Below are 15,719 nucleotides of genomic sequence, written 5' to 3' on the forward strand. Positions count from 1 at the left end.
TTATTTCTTCCCCCCCTAAAAAAATCATAGCCCACCTGGGTTTTAAATTGCTTTTCAGGCTTTTCTAATGAATGTTTCTCTGAATGTTTGCATGTCTTCTGTTTGCCCTCAATATGGGGAAAAGCTTAAGTCAATAAGTTTTTATTTGGTTTGTAAATAATGCCAGAGTGACACATTATTGCAGATTCTCAGAACTCTGACTCCATGTCTTGTCCTCTAGATATGACATGCCAGAGACATCACCCAAGTAGGCTGCATAGTGCAGGGGAGGGGATGGAGATTAAAGTAACTTTGACAAAAGACCATCTAGAACTTTATCCTGTACCTCTGTTTAGCCCACCAACTGTCAGGAGCTGGTGAAATAATTGCTTTGGACAGATAATAAAACATCCTCCAGCAAAACTAAGGTACTTAATATACTGCCCAAGTCAATTTCCCTTATTTCTGCTGTCCTCTTGCTTTTAATAATGGTTTAATGAAAAATTCAAAATTAATTGGAACTGGCATTAGACATTCACATGTTCCAGTGAGGATTTCACTGCTTCAATATTTCATAAGCTGACTTCACTGCTAGGCTTCTCCTTATCCTGGCTTTCATAGGCTAGAATGTAATCTTTTTTCATAAAATGAAGGGTCCCAATATGGGCGGATGGGGGTACATGAGAAAAGTTTGCAACCACATCATAGGCAAAGAAATAAAAATAACAGCTGTGTTTTCTTTCTGCCACCATCCCCCCTTTCTATGTAATGATACGCATCTGAGCCTTGACTGGAAAGAGCTGTCCTAAAAATAAACAGGAGCCGTCTGAAAGGTGTCTGAGGGAGGTATTTGGCAGCTGTCAGGCTGTCACGTATGCTAGAAGGATGGAGCTGATGGACTTGCCGCCACCAGACGGGCTCTGCTGAAATAAGAATGCCTTATGCTTCCCTTGGCACTCACTGGGCAAATTCTGTTGGCCAGAGCCATCAGACCTCGGTGTGTCTGGGGCCTGATCCAGTTCTGGTTGCCGTCAATGAGAGTCTGCCCTTGGATGGCAGTGGGAATTGGATCAGACCCTTGCTTTACCCGTGAGACTCTGGCTTTACACCAGGGATGAATTTTGGCTCCCCAAGTGAATGTCACCCCAATGGAGAAGGATATGCCAGGCCCCAGGCTTGAAAGTTTCTGTAGGTATCTGAAAATGAGACCTCTCACTGAGATGCCTAGATATGGGGACCAGAGCCTAACCTTTGACATTTTTTGTTATAACAGCTTTGCACCACCCTGTGCCTCAGTTTCTCCTTCTCTAATGGGGGGGGGGGTTGTCCTGTCTTCAAGAAGATTAGTGACATATCTGTAGATCCAGGCATTTTTAAATGCTTCCAGACCATGACTGTGCTAAAAGCTGTTCCTATTTCCCACAAGGCGCTTAATGGACACGTGTTACACCATGCAGCAGTCATGAGATGAGCAAACAGAAACACAAAGGCATGACATGACTCATCTGAAGCCTTTGCAGCACCTCAGTGGCACAGTGAGGACCCAAGAATCCCAGTCCCCACCAAAACAATCATACCTTTACAGTGACTGAATCTGGAAAGAAAATCTTGCTAGCAGAAACTTCAGTTCTTCTCAAGTGCACAGGGAAATCTCCATTGCCTGTGGTGTAACTGAAGACATTTGCTGCTGTTCTTGGCAGAGACATAATGTGCTGGGGAGGGAAAAAGAAGGGAGTTGTGAAGACAGGGTGGAAACCTCCTTGTTTCTCAGTGGGAGAGTGGACATCTCTCTTGTTCTCAATGGGAGCTGACTGCTGCCATATCTGAAAATCTGACAGTTTGTTTTGTTATCTAACGGGGAAGAGCAGCCCCTTTTTAGTGAAGAGCAGACTCTGAAGTCAACTATCTTGCAGTACTTTGGTCTGAAAATACTGGTCTGTGTTGAGAAGAATGGACAAGGGAATTAATTCCTGTAATATGGGCTGCAGGAAATTACCTACAAGATAAGAGGGTGACTTGATCTTTTTGAGAAAAAAAAAAAAAAAAGACTTCCTTATCTTGATGATGTTTGCTCTGAAGTATCATCTTGTGACTGCCAGAGTCTGCCTTGCAGGATCATTCAATTACAGCCGGCTCCCGTGGCTGGCATCGCTTCCTTCCTTTCGGAGGTATCGTTGTATTTACTAAAGTATTGCATGTTCCTCTTGGTATTCTGGGGCCTCTGTTGCCGCCTGTTTGTGTAGCGTGCCTGCAGCCCTGTGATGCTGTTCCCGCTCACGTGTTAAAGGAGGATACAATCAGCCCTTCAATTAGGCAGGGATCTGAAAGGAAGAGGAAATCGAGATGATGAACCAGTGAGGAGCATGTGTGACTCAATATTAGATACCTGATGGTATGACAAGCAATGAATGAGTCCTACCCCTTTTGGAGGGTCCCAGCCTGTTTGCCTACAATAACTATACAGATCTCCTAGGGGGAAACTGCACTGCACTAACAAGGGGTGTTCACACCAGCCAGGGTCTGTGTCTCTTTCAGGATGCTCTGGTTACCTCCACGAGGAATTTTTCACTATGCAGAGTACTTTTCTCTTCTTCATTAAAGTAGCCATGTTAAATAGCTGTGAGGTTCCTCAACGCCTACTTTGTTGAACTGATCTACTCCACAGCTGGCAGCTTTTTAGAGCAGGAGACATGAGGTTACTAAACCCATTCATTTCTCACATGCACCCACATTTCTAATGGCTATGGAGATCCAGCCTTAAAGTCCTCTGAGAGCCATTGGAATGAAGAGCACTTTGTGAAGACATTGTAATTATTATGGGATTTAGGGGTGTGTGGAAATGATTCATGGAGAGGTTTCCCAGCCAGCAGGCTCTTGAAGCCAGGTGAGCTCTTCCCTGGAATGTGAAGCATGCAGCGCGGCAACTGGGAGGAACAGGTTTGGCAGGACATTTTAAGTTGTTCACGGCAGACAGCCTCTTCAGAGCCACATCCCTGCTTTACCTACCTCCCAGCTGGATGCTCCTCTCTGCCACACTGGCCTTGGTGAGCTGGAAAGGATGGACACGCTGCGAAGGAGCCTTTCTCGCTGGAAGAGGTACCACATTAAGGTGCACCTGGCTGATGAGGACCTGATGATGCCCCTGACGGTCAAGCCCAGAGACACAGTGATGGACCTACGGGCTCACTTAGTACGGGAGGGCGTCACTTCCTGGAAGAAGACATTTTATTACAACTCCAGGCAGCTCGAGGAGCACGAGACTCTCAAAGAAGCCAATATCCAGAATGGCTCTGTCCTGCTTCTAGTCAGCAATAAAAGGTAGGCAAGGAGCTCATCTGCAGCAGGGGCGGTGCGAAGGAAGGTGAATGCTCTGTGTACCTCAGCCCCTTGGGACGCTTTCCTGTTGGGGTTTGCAGAAAGCAGATCAGGAACTCAAAGCCTGCAATTTCCAGCAGGCGGATTGAGATTCAAGGCTCTTCATATCCAGACATGCTGTGGTGTGAAATAAGGGGGTAAGGGGAGGAGGAAATCTGGCTGGTGCTGCCTGTCCTGTCTCTGATCAGGTCTCACTTTCCCGACTACGTGGCCAAACACAGAGGGAGAGACAAGACGTGCAAAAGGGGAAGGGTGATCGTGCGACATGGGGGAGTGCTCTGGGAGCCTCTCACTTGCCCTCATTCTTTCTTCTTGTGTCTGGCTCTCTCCATTTCTTTTTAGTAGATACTTTCTGCAAGTATTTGGGGGTGGCGCAGTCCTGCTTTGACAGGGAAGAGCTGTGAGCCACCAGCTTACAGCAAAGCACAATGAGTGCTGGACAGAGATAGCAAGAGGCTGCAGCTTCCCCAAATGTGGCCAGATCGCAGCAGAAAGTACAGTGAGACTAGAGACTTCCAGGATAGGCAGTGCAAAGGAGAACAATTAGGGCAAGTATTATATTCCAGTGGGAATGAAACCTGAGATAATGGACCCGAGACCCACTGGCCCATAGGATAGTTTAGATTCAGTGGGGTGAATTTATGTCCACCTGCGCTGTCTTTCCTAATACCTGGTTGTTGCTGCCAGCATGATTAGTTCTGTGAAGCATTTGGGGGATACTGGATAGAAGAGATGCACAGCAGAGCATGGGTGTATTGCATCTAATTCAGCTTTCTAAATCCTGAGCCCTCTGAGTTATGTGTCTATGTTGATCAGTTTCCTCTGCAGAAAAACCTGCGCTAAAGACTTCAGTTCCTGATTATATGCCACATACTGGAATGGTCCTATTTTCCAGTCCAGAGGCAGCTTGAAATCTCACACAAAGAAGATTTAATAAAGCATTGCCTTTCAGAGCTCAGCCAGACACAAGAGATTTCACATCGCTCAGCTAACTGCAAACCCCAAGTCACCCACGGCCCCTTTCTCCAACATCTCATTTCAGCTCTCTGATTAACTTGGCTCAGCTCCTCCTTTTCACCTTGTTTTTAATGGCAGGAGCATTTCTATTTGTTGTTGTTTCCAGTGTTTATTTTCCTAAATTGTACAGCCTGAATTTTTGAGAGAAAAAAGGATTTGGAGGGACTCAGTTGATGGAGTGCACATATTGACGCTCTTTTGACAGATGCCTGATTTCCATAATATGCTATGCACCTTCCCACATGCTGCAAAAGCAGGGCATAACTGCAGCAGTGCAAAAAATCACCAGGAGATCCCGTCCCTGGTGCACTGAGTTCAGGGTGCCCACCTGAAGTCACTAGCCATTTTTGAAAATTTAGAGTCTGTTGCTTGAAGTCCCAGCTCAATTTTTGTGAGTACATGAAAAAGGGAGTGGGATTTCTAATATTTTTCTCCTTGAATTTCACCAAAACCTTCCTGGCTCCTAAACAAGCACCTTTGGCTGATCTCTTATTCCTTTTCCCAGGGCTGGGTGCATTGTGGGGGGGTAGACAGTCTCTCCCTGAAGTCACGTCTCTCCTCGAGTTCTTGGACCTGAAGGATTATTGGGTTGTGACAACCTCAGCCACTCCCAAAGTATTTTGTGTGGCATGAGTGGTAAATGCCCAGGTATCAGCGGTACATTTCTCTAAAGGCTCATGGGGGTGACTGAGCTACTGTTGTAGCGTGGTACCCCTAGATATTTCTGAGATGTGCTTGTGTGTGGCTTGGCAGTCATCGCCCTGCTCGGTCCATGGTGCTGGGCTGAGTGCAGCCTCTGTGACTCAGCACCTTGCCAGATCCTCAGCACAGAGAAGGATGGTTTTTAGAGGGCGCTCTCTATCAGTTCAACTGGGGGTTAGGAAATATGGAGTGGGAGAAGGCAGGTGCTGCGTTACAACTGATATTACAGCACCATTTTGAGCCCTAAGATTATTCAGCCAGATCTTTAGCTATTAAAAATCCATGTTGCTCCAATAGCATCCGCAGAGATATGCTGGTCTGTATCAGCTGGGCAACAGTGTGCAACCTTGGGGAATATGAGTAGCCTATGCAGTGTTGGGACTGTCTAGGAGCCACAGGAGCAGAGAGGAATAGAGAACATGGTGCTGGGTTTGGCCAGCAGCCCCGAGGATTCAAGAGTTGGTTTTAGTACTTCACCAACTCAGTGAAGTATGGACCCTCTCCATTAAAGGTCAGCATCTGCTTAAGTTCTCCCTGAAAATCTTGGTATCTCCTACTTACTCTTTTGTTCTGAGATGCCAGCCAAGCAGAGCTATATTAATTCCAAAAGTGGAGTTGCTTTGATTGCCAAGGTCTGCAGCTCAGTGTCGTGCCTATAAATATTAATGGTCACTCTGCATGCTATGTGTTCCTACAAGTGGCTCACGGGACAGTTTACTTTGAACCAGAGAAAACATGAAAATGACCCTATTTTTCATCCCCCCCCGCTTAATGCCTTTGTAGATAATTGGCATTTAGCATAGGCCAAGTCAGCATTTCCACTTCTTGCTCGTGTTTTCTGGGGTTTATAACTTAGTCATAAAAATTCACTTAAGGCTGCAGCTTGGCAGGAAAGGGATCAGCATACCAGCTAATGCCGAAAATTTATCTGGACCTTAGTGTTTAAAAGTTTGAGCAAGCCATTTTGGAGTTCAGTCAACATGACCTCTCGCTCTGGGAGAACACACGGGCAGGCCAGAACAGGGAATATTGCATCCACTGAGTATGCAATTCCCCTTTGTGCAGAGCTTGTTAATCACTTTACTGCTGTACTGATTGAGATTGCAATCCTGTTGCAGTAGAAGCTGAGCAAAGAACGTGCTGAAAAACAGTTTCTGCCCTAGAGAGCTACATATTACAGTAACATGGTTTGCAAGTGGGTAAAGCAAGACTTCAAATGTGAATGAACAAGCAGAGAGAGAAACCCCCAAGCTCAGTGGCCTTGGGCCAGCCTGTGGTGTTCAAGCCATCAGTGCCCAACGCAAGGAGGCTACCAGTGAGTCTCGACATGAAAAGAGCAGCCATCCAGCACAGATGCAACAGCATCCACAAGGGCATGCAGCAGGCTGTCCCAAATGCCCGAGGCGTGATCAGTCCTGGCACTGTGGACCACGCCACGGCAGAACCTGTTTGGCTCGCTCTGGAGGCGGTGCAGGGCCCCAGAGCCAGGTAGCTGCTCAGCTGGTCTGGTGGTGATGTGGGAGTTTCTGAAACTGGCACGGCTCTTCCTGAATTTTGTCTGCCGCAGCGAGCTGCCTGGATGCTCCTTGCTGGCTGCGTGCTGTGGAACACCAACCAGAGGCCTCCCACGGTGTAGTCAGCAGCAGTGTTGGATAGTGGGTGTACGACATTTGCTGCTTCTTGTTGATAATTTGTTGGCTGCATTTTTATGTTTGATGTTAAGTGGAGGGATATTGTCTTGAACTGGTGAATCCACCACTTAATCCATGAGCTATTTCAAACAGAGGATAGAAATGGGTGACCAGAGTGATTCCTAGACGTGCTGTGTGCCTGTTACTGACGGTAGCTGATGTACAGCTCCAGTTGGATCTGAACACGGTATAAGCACAAGCACATTGACAGAGCCTTCGCACTTGGTTTCAGGCTCCTTTCTTGTGTGGTCACCTCTAGCAGTCAGTCAGACAATGTCTGTACTAATAAATAAACCAGTACTACGACTGCTCTCTGTTACAATGCTGGAGTATTGCACTGCAGTTTTGGCCCAGTTCAGATGCATTTCAGGAGCCAGCATGGGCCAGGGACTGTTCCTTATGGGCTGTCTAGATGTGACCATGCAGGTTTGGAGGGTAAGAATTTAATATGAAAACATTAGCCATTCTGTGCCAGCTGTCCTCTCAATGCAGAAGAAAGTCCCAGGCACATTTAATTTACTGGCATAGACTCAGCCACAGCACATGGGATCCCCTCAGTCTTTTGGAAGCTGAGGTTCACTGAGGCCAAGCAGCTATTGTCATCATATATGGCATGCCTGGAGAACGGAGTTCAGTAAGTCACTGGTGAATAGGTTAAATAAAGTAGATGCCGGCATTGAGTTTAGCAGAAGTCTATTATCTGGAATCTATTGGTGTTGTTTCTCTGGCCTGGAGCCACCTGAAAACATCTATCTCAAGGCATTAGCTCAGTTACCATAACAACTCATCTAGGAATGACTCCTGACAGCTCAAAAAGCAGACCAAGGTCCCACGTGGTATATAAGCCACTCTTAGGTCAAGATAAGCATGTCCAGGATTCTCCCTCTTCTGCAATCCAGCCTCAGTGTCTCTGGTGAGTGCCAGTGCTTATACAAGCTTTAATATGCTTGGGACCCTGTTTTATCCTTCAGAGGCAGTTCAGCCTAGTTTTCCAAAGGTCCATCCAACTCAAGGAGCTACCTCCTGGCAGAATAACAAAACCATCCATCTTTGGGGAACTTGGCTAATTCCCTTATTGGCATTCAGTTTACAGTCTCCGATTTTTGGCCTCATAAATGAAAACTATGACTGAGCCACTTGCATAAGGTCCAGTTTAGCTGATGCTAAGAAACTACTGCCTACATTTGATTCCCGTGATGACACGTAAGGATCAATGTTTGACATAGACACTTGGCCATGGCTTACTCCAGGCTTATATCACTCCACTATCCTGTCACCCCTTCTAACTCCCACTGGAATTCCCTGAGAAGCAGTCACCAAGCACAGCAGAAGATGTTGGATCTCTAGAAGGAGAAACCAGAAAAATAATGGGATCTACACAGTTTGACCCTGCACAGAAAGCCGACATTACAGGCCAGACATGAATTAAGTCCCTTACACTGGATTTCAGTGTGATTTTGTGATGCCTGCTCCTTGCACTGACCTTCCAGCTCCTGAGGTTGCCCAGCAATTACTCCTCAGCACGGAGGGAAGACTTGTCGCTCCCATCCAACTACTACAGACTTGCCCTGTTAAGCTTAGGCCTAGCAGCAGGCTCCAAGGCATCTCACAGTAGGATAACGATCCTTTAAATAGCACTGAGAGTCTCTCTTCTCAGGGAGAACTAATTAAGTTCTTCAGCACATGCTTAGACATATGTTGACCTGGTATGGCCTTAACAGGCCTGCTTCCATCTACTGGATAAATACCACTAGCTTAAAAAATATCCTCCTAGAGATGCGTTACTTAGGCAACAGCCAGGTGGGGGACTGACTTCATCTCTGTGGCTGAAGGTAATATTTATGTGTATTACTCACGGGCCAAGCTCTCTGTTGGTGTAAACTCCTTGAAATCAGTTAAGTGATCTTTAAGTTCCGAAAGCACCAGTACAGTTACCTCTGCTGACCTCTTGCAGCGTGCAGGTCAGAAAATGACATGTGTATTTAGTTCAGTTACTTACTGATCAGCCCAAGAAGCTCATTTAACAAAAGCAGAGGGTTGCATCAGCAGAGAACATGCTCCATAGGATCTAAATTCCTCCCCTGTGCAGTTGCATGGGATTGCAGTAGATGAAACTGAGCTAATATGTCCCATGGGGAGGTCTGTCTTGGCTCTAGGCAAAGAATTAATGGATGGAAAGTACATTCTAAACTAGGTTCTTTTCTGGTGTGATAATGCCACAGCTTCCTGGACTTCACTGTAGTTGTGCCAATTTATACCAGGTGAGGATTTTGCCCAGTTGGGATAAATACCCTCTCCTGTGTCCTGGTGTTTTATGGGGTAGATGTGCTACAGGGTGGGCTCACAGCAAATCCTTGGCTATTACAATCCCCTTAAATTTCAAGTGGGGAAGCAAGTGCTGGAATATGAATCCTGTTCCTGGGTTTTGCAGAAAACCCAACCAGTGATTGATATCAGCCTAAGTAGACTTGTAGTGTCCTTTGCTAGGACCCAACAAAAAACCCCACCCCATAAACTATGAACTCCTCTAAGTTCTGATGAAATGTTTGCAGCACAGGCTCAGTTTCTTGTCTGCATAATTACAAAGAGCAATTCACAGGAGTCAAAAGACTCAGCCCTCCACCTACTGGCTCGGCTGGGTGGGGTGGCTGCCTGGTAGAGCTGCTGCCTACAGGCCACAAGTATCTTGGTTGCAGTCCAAGGCGTGATAATAGGCTCTCTAAGCAAATGTTAGCCCTGAAGAGGTACCCCTAGAAACTTGCAAGAGCTTCAGCCTCTGTTCTAGAGACCCCAGGGGGTAGCCATAGATGATTTCTAAGGGTCTTCAGAAGAGTAACTAAGAAAGTAATCCTACTTTTGCTAAGCTTAAGTTTTCTACGCAGGGTCCGTACCCCGTCAGAAAATGTTTATGGAACCATAACCCCAGAAAACCACCATTTAGTGCTAATGCATGGGGGTGAACATGTCTAGAGCAATTCAAGCTCTGTCTTACTGTAAACATCCTCAAAGTGCTCCTAAAGCTACAGGCTGCCCTTGTTCTAAGACGAAAAATGGATTTCCAGGAGCACGCACTAAAGGAGAGCCTTGCTTATGGGAAAAAGGTTTACAGACAGTTGCAGATTATCTGAAGGAGGGTGAAGGCATCTTTTGCGGAAGGATAAACAGGTCTGAAACCCTGCAAGTGGCTTATCCTCAGCTATATAATGTGACTGAAAAAACAAAACAGTCAGAGGATCAGGTTTATATTCTCCCCACGTCAGGGTCAGTGCCTCCTTGGTCAAATGCCATTTTTGATTGCATGTCTACAGTGCTCCAAGTATTTGCCTCTTTCTTATTCAGATAATGCCAAAGAGCACAGCCAAAGCCATGAAAGATGGGGAGTGTGACAAGGGCTGAAGGGAAGCAGATGGAAGAGAGCTTGGCTGTGGAAAGGCAGCCCGGCCACCAGCGTTTGGTAAGTCCCTCCCTGCACGCCAGCTCAAGGACTGTTCAGAAAGCAGCTCTGAGTGTTTTCAGCACTGTGCCCATGAATAATTAATCCAAACAAAACAACAAATAACGTTTCCTCATCAGCACGCCGTGTGGTCTCAGCTGCCAAAGGAGAAGCGTGGGTAAGACTGACTCAGCTCCTGAGGGCAGTGAATCAGAATGAAATGCCCATGAAAGGGTGACTTCTGCCTGGGTGATGAAGTGAGAAGGAGCTGAGGTGGACTTTGCTTAGGGCCCTAGATGGGGACATTGGACATCTGAGCCTCCTTCCGACCCTCTCACAGGATTCCTCAGTAAGTTGCTGATCTTGGCCTTTGTTTTCCTGCGTGTAAGTCTGAGATAATGTAATCTGCCCTTCCTTCTACTCTTTGTCCATCCAGCTGTAAGTGATTCAGGTTAGGGACTGTCTGGGCTCCTGAGCAGTTCCTATACAGTGAGGCCCTGGTTTCTAGGTTGAAGGCTATGTACAGCAAATAAGCGCACTATAGACAGTCCTGGAGTTTGACAGCCTTTATATATCTAAAGGACGGAGACTGGTTGGTCACTGTTACAGCGACTACCTCACCTGACATTAGGGACCCATTGTTACACCAAAACTGCCTTATTTTTGAGCCAGGGTTTATAAGGCAATGAGCCTCTTTGTGTTGTTCTTCCATCTGTGTGCCAGTCCCCCCGCTCCAATAACTTCTGAACCAGCTGACCTGATTCAGCCCAGTTTGATGGAAAGAGAGAGGTCTCACAGACCCAGGATTCCTGCAATTTTCATGAAAAAACAGCAGCTGGATAGCAGAGAGACAGAGTTAATATCCTACTGAAGGAAAGGTAATTACACCTCTTGTTCCCTATCTATTTTGAGATGCAGCAGCCAAGTGACCAGCTGGCATTTAGATACTGGCTGGTCAATCAGTACCTGCCTAGCTTCAAACCAGCTCCTGCACTTGCTGCCCCTTGCCTGCAAGGCAAGAAGCTGTTGGAAGAGCTGAGGGCTTTGCTGAGGAGGTCTGGAGGGGATAAGGGTGCCCTAGGGATATTACAGTGAGCTGGGAGCACCAAGAAAGGAAGAAATAAAAAGGAGTTGTAATACACAAATCAGAAGAACAGGTTTCACCACTTTCTTTGCTCACAGAGCAACTTGATTTTTAGTTTCAAACTTATTTTCAGGACAAAATGGATGTTTCTCTAACCACTACAGTACTTTACCCAGAAAATTTCCATGACTGGCAACTGTCTTACTGAACCCCCCAAACCTGCATTTTCTGTTTTTCAACTGAAAAACATGCCTTTCTGGACTTTTTTTGGCAATGAGAAAACATTTGATTCTTTTTTCCAACAAAAGCATTTGAAGAAATGCTACAGAAAATGGAGTTTCTCAGATTTTTTTTTTTTCCCTAGGAACAAAAATATTTCCCCAAGTATTTCCTTGGACTTTGCACAGAAAGAGATTCTAAGACAGACAAAGACGTGATCATAGTCACAGCTGATGATCTTTCAGTCCAAGCAACTGAAATGGACAAAGAGTGGGATGGGACTAAGCATGGGAAGAAGGAATGTGACTTTTCCAAGGTCAACCAACAAACTAGGCGCACAGTGGAGAGTGTGCTGGTGCTGTTGGGTCAGCATTTCTGCCACTTGACCATGCGGCGCCTCTGCACGTCTGTCTGTCCTGAAATAATGAGTTTCCTGGACCAGAGCCAGTACTTTCCTGAGTGCTTGGAAAGTGCCTCACGCAGCTCTAGGTGCAGTCATAAATAATAATTTAAATGATAATAATAATATTAAAGTGGAGGCGTGCCACTGAAGATGGGACACACTCAGCAACAGAGTCCTAAATCTATGCCCCTCTTCTAGTAAAAGGTACAGTTTGCCTCACAAAGCCTGGGAGACCAGTATTTACTTCTCTGGACATGATAATCACAGTCTTTTGCTCTGAAAAAGTCAAACTGACCTGAGTTGAATTAGGTCCAGTATCTACTCTAACACCTCATGCCTGTAGCTGGCAGCTCTGGTCAGCTGTGGAAGGCTTTTTGCAGCTCAGAGGGATATCTGGAAAGAATAAATTAACTGTGGTGGTGTGGGGAGCTGCCTGGACTAATGTTTTTTTCAGAGATAGGCTTTGATTGACACTTCAAATCTGCCTGACAATCTTTTATTCTAAGTGCAGTTGCTGCCTTTCTTCAGAGCAGGAAGAGCTGGTTTGGTTGCTGTCCTTCAAATGATGGATCTTATCACATGGGAAAAAGAAGGAAGAAAAAAAAAAAAAGGCAAACCACCTGGAAACAGCCACAGGTACAGCCTAAAAAGAGGTAAAACTAACTGGATCTATTTGAGGTATTTCTGGTTTTTCCCTCTATGCCATAATCCAATGCAAGATATACGAGAAAAGAGGCTATGCTCTGAGGAACAAGGGCTGACTGTTTTCTTTCTTTACTTGACTGTTCATGATGTTGTTTTCCTTCAAGAGATTTTTTTTAATGCTTTGCAGATAGGGCTGTGCAACCCTCCAGTGATGAGAGGACTGGGAAGTCAGTGGGACAACCTCTTTTACTCACTTTTTTTACACTGCCTCTTCTACTGCCTGTTGTCCCCACGCTGCCTCTTACACTTTAGTTTCAGGTATCCTTAATACTTGCTAAATGCTGGGACCTCACCATTCAGCTGCTCTCAGAAGAGGTGACAGCCACTTTTTACAATGTAATTTAGACATCTGGGGTTTACCTGAGTCTGGCCAAGAAGAAGAAGGTTGGGTCTTCAAATGGGCAGAGGCTTGCTTCGAATCCTCTTCTGGACACACACTTAGGTGGCAAAATAGGTGTCTTATTTGAGATGTCCTGTTTCTCCTCACTTGGTCCATCAAAAAAACAGCCAGGCTCTTTAGACTGCAGAGTATAGCGCTGCTGTTGTACGTCCAAATACCAAGAAAGATGCTGATACTAAGAACTGCTCTGAAATGGATGTTTCCCTTGTTCTCTGTGAATACAGGTGTGGACAAGACCAACGACCAAAGCTGAAAGGTGTGCAAGCTCCTGTCTGCGTGCCAGCCTGGGTGTATTGCAAGATGGAGACATTTGCAACTTCGCATGCTGCACCATGGATGGAATATCTTCTTGTTGGGAGTGTGTATCTTTGGGATCCTGCTATTGCTGGAGCATCACAGACAAGATTACCAAAAGCACTGCTGTTCGCTACTGCATTCACCTCCACCTTGGAGCTGCAGCCAGGCGTCCCCAGCCAGCTCCTTCTCTTGAGCTTCACGAGCAGAAGACAAGCCCAGGCAGGCCATCTCCACCAGCTGCTGTGCTTCAGCAAGGCAGCTCAAGCTGAGGCATGTTTCAGCAGCTCTTCTGTGCTTCTCCTGTACCCGAGTCATGGATGCATCAAGTGCTTCAGTTTACAGGGCCATCAGCCTGGCAGCTTTCCTCAGCACTAAATTTACTTTTTAAAGTTACATCAGTGTTGCACCCAGAGGGAATGAAGGAACAGATGCAGCCTGTGAAGTCTGGCTTTAATTCACCTGCCTCATTTAATTTCCTGCCCTGCCTTCTAATCAATGAGTCTGCACTAGCGGCCCTGGGAATGCAGAGGTTTTTTCATATACGGGAGAATTCAACGCAGCGGCTGTGCTGGCTGAGCTCTCAGGGTCTCGAGCAGGCTGTGTCACGTCTCCTTTGAGGCTGCTTCATTATGGATTTCCCTCCCCCAGAAGCACTTGCACATACTCTCCAATCCGTGGCAGCTGCACCACATTTCCTTGCAGGAGCCGGTTGGCACAGGGCAGCTGTGCCACGTTAGCCTCTCTTAGTCAAGGCTGGCTGTGCAGCATTCCCTTCTGGAAGTGCTCTCCTTCCAGGTGTTCCTGGTTTTCAGCCACATGGCTTTCTTTTCAGGGCCACATGCTGCTTTCTGGGGCTCTGTCCCCACAGTGGCTCTGCTGTGCTACCTCAGACAGGCTGCTGAGGCCAAATGTGCCTCATTACCTCCAAGGGATCCCAGCAACATCATGGGACCAGTGGTGCTTCGCAGGGGCTCCTTTCTGGAGGTAGCTGTGCCGATGCTCCCTCACAGGGCCTTCAGGCCAGGCCATGGTGCCGTATTGGCCTTGTGGTGTGTCACTTCCCAGGTGTTCCTTCACTGAGGACAGTAGCACCATGTCACCTCAAAGGTGCTTTCAGGACTACGTTGCCTCAGACACTCAGGGCTATCAGAAAGCCCCGATGAAAGCGGTTCTGGCATTTTTGCTTTGGTTAAGCAGACTCCCGCTGTCCTGGGTTTTTTGAGCTCATGTTAATTCCAGGCAGTGCTGCCCAGTTGCTTAATCAGCCAGTGTCAAAACCCTGGGAGACAGGAAGGCTGTGGTTGGTAGCACCTATTTTGTGATGTTGCTGCTTTACCTCACATACTATAATCTGTATCAGATTGCTCTTTGCCTGCTAAAATGGACAATTAGGATCCAGTTGTAATGCAAATTGCATGGTGGAATAAAAACCACAGGGAACAAAATCACAAGTGTTTATGTCAGCCTTTGTTACTGTGTGATGGGTCCCGCTCAGTTACTGCTCCGCTGTGAAGCATCAGACAGAAGAGAACCTGGTGTGCCTTTGTGTTTTATAGGCACGAGCGGCTCTGTGTAAGACTGCCTTTAGGCACTCGCGGCCCCGATAATGTGTATGTATGCAAACCTAACAGACAGATTGCCGCCTACACTGGAAATTTGATGATTGCCTTGTTTTTTCAAGGCTCTGTTTTATACACTGCAGGCCAAACCCATGGGGTAATTTCCAGTTTCTCTGCACAGGGCTGAGATGACGTGGTGAGAGAAGTGTAGAGATGCTGAAATTTCAATCTGCCACATAATGTGCTCCTAATACTGATAGCCTTGTAAGTGTGGTGGTGTCATTGGTGTCGTCGTGGTTGTTCTTGTCATTGTTGTTTTCCCATGCTTGGTGTTAAATGTTGTAAATTAAGAGAAATATTTAAATTTGAAAGTTACTGTGGAATTAAACACACAGGAGTCCTGCAAATGCAAATGCAAGAGGAATGTCTTCATTTAAAATGGCAAGCCATATCGACGTAAAGGGATATGCTGCTGATGTAGCTGCTTTTACTGCATATCAGCTTTGCATTTCCTCAGGCTCCAGGTAACAAAGAACCAAGCTGCATGTTTTCATAGCAAAACTCATCTTTGAGAACTGAGGTGGAATATCCATGCTTATAGTTACAGCTGGCACTCAGGACGCCAGTGTTTTAAGGGTTAGCTGAGCTTGTACAGTACCTGTAAGATCCAGAGTGAGAACAATGCCTGTTCGTATCCCATTGAAATGGTGGCTTCTAGAGGACAGCAAGTAACAAGAGTGAGGGGTTGTGAAGCCAGATGGATGAGGCGGGTTCAAAGTCCTTCTAGAAGCTATGGCAACATAGCTTGTATATCTACTCAGAAAAGCCTTTGCAACTACCATAAACGACTCTAAA

At 46.4% G+C, this 15,719-nt stretch overlaps 1 protein-coding gene across 2 annotated transcripts; it reads left to right on the top strand.

Moving 5' to 3' along the window:
- The first annotated feature begins 2,991 nt into the window (after nt 1-2,991).
- On the top strand, nt 2,992-15,220 carry TINCR (TINCR ubiquitin domain containing). 2 transcript variants are annotated; one of them, XM_052801487.1, is made up of 5 exons: nt 2,992-3,297; nt 10,104-10,218; nt 10,338-10,546; nt 12,432-12,539; nt 13,233-15,220. In XM_052801487.1, the coding sequence occupies exons 1-2, from the start codon at nt 3,038-3,040 to the stop codon at nt 10,105-10,107; spliced, it is 264 nt and encodes an 87-aa protein (XP_052657447.1). In that variant the 5' UTR covers nt 2,992-3,037; the 3' UTR covers nt 10,108-10,218; nt 10,338-10,546; nt 12,432-12,539; nt 13,233-15,220. The 2 variants fall into 2 exon arrangements, 1 of the variants encoding a protein (XP_052657447.1); XR_008237179.1 differs by lacking the exon at nt 2,992-3,297 and having other exon boundaries at nt 10,067-10,218; nt 12,432-12,556.
- Nucleotides 15,221-15,719: the final 499 nt, after the last annotated feature.

This window comes from Harpia harpyja, chromosome 11, assembly GCF_026419915.1.
Source record: "Harpia harpyja isolate bHarHar1 chromosome 11, bHarHar1 primary haplotype, whole genome shotgun sequence".
Classification (NCBI taxonomy): Eukaryota; Metazoa; Chordata; class Aves; order Accipitriformes; family Accipitridae; genus Harpia; species Harpia harpyja.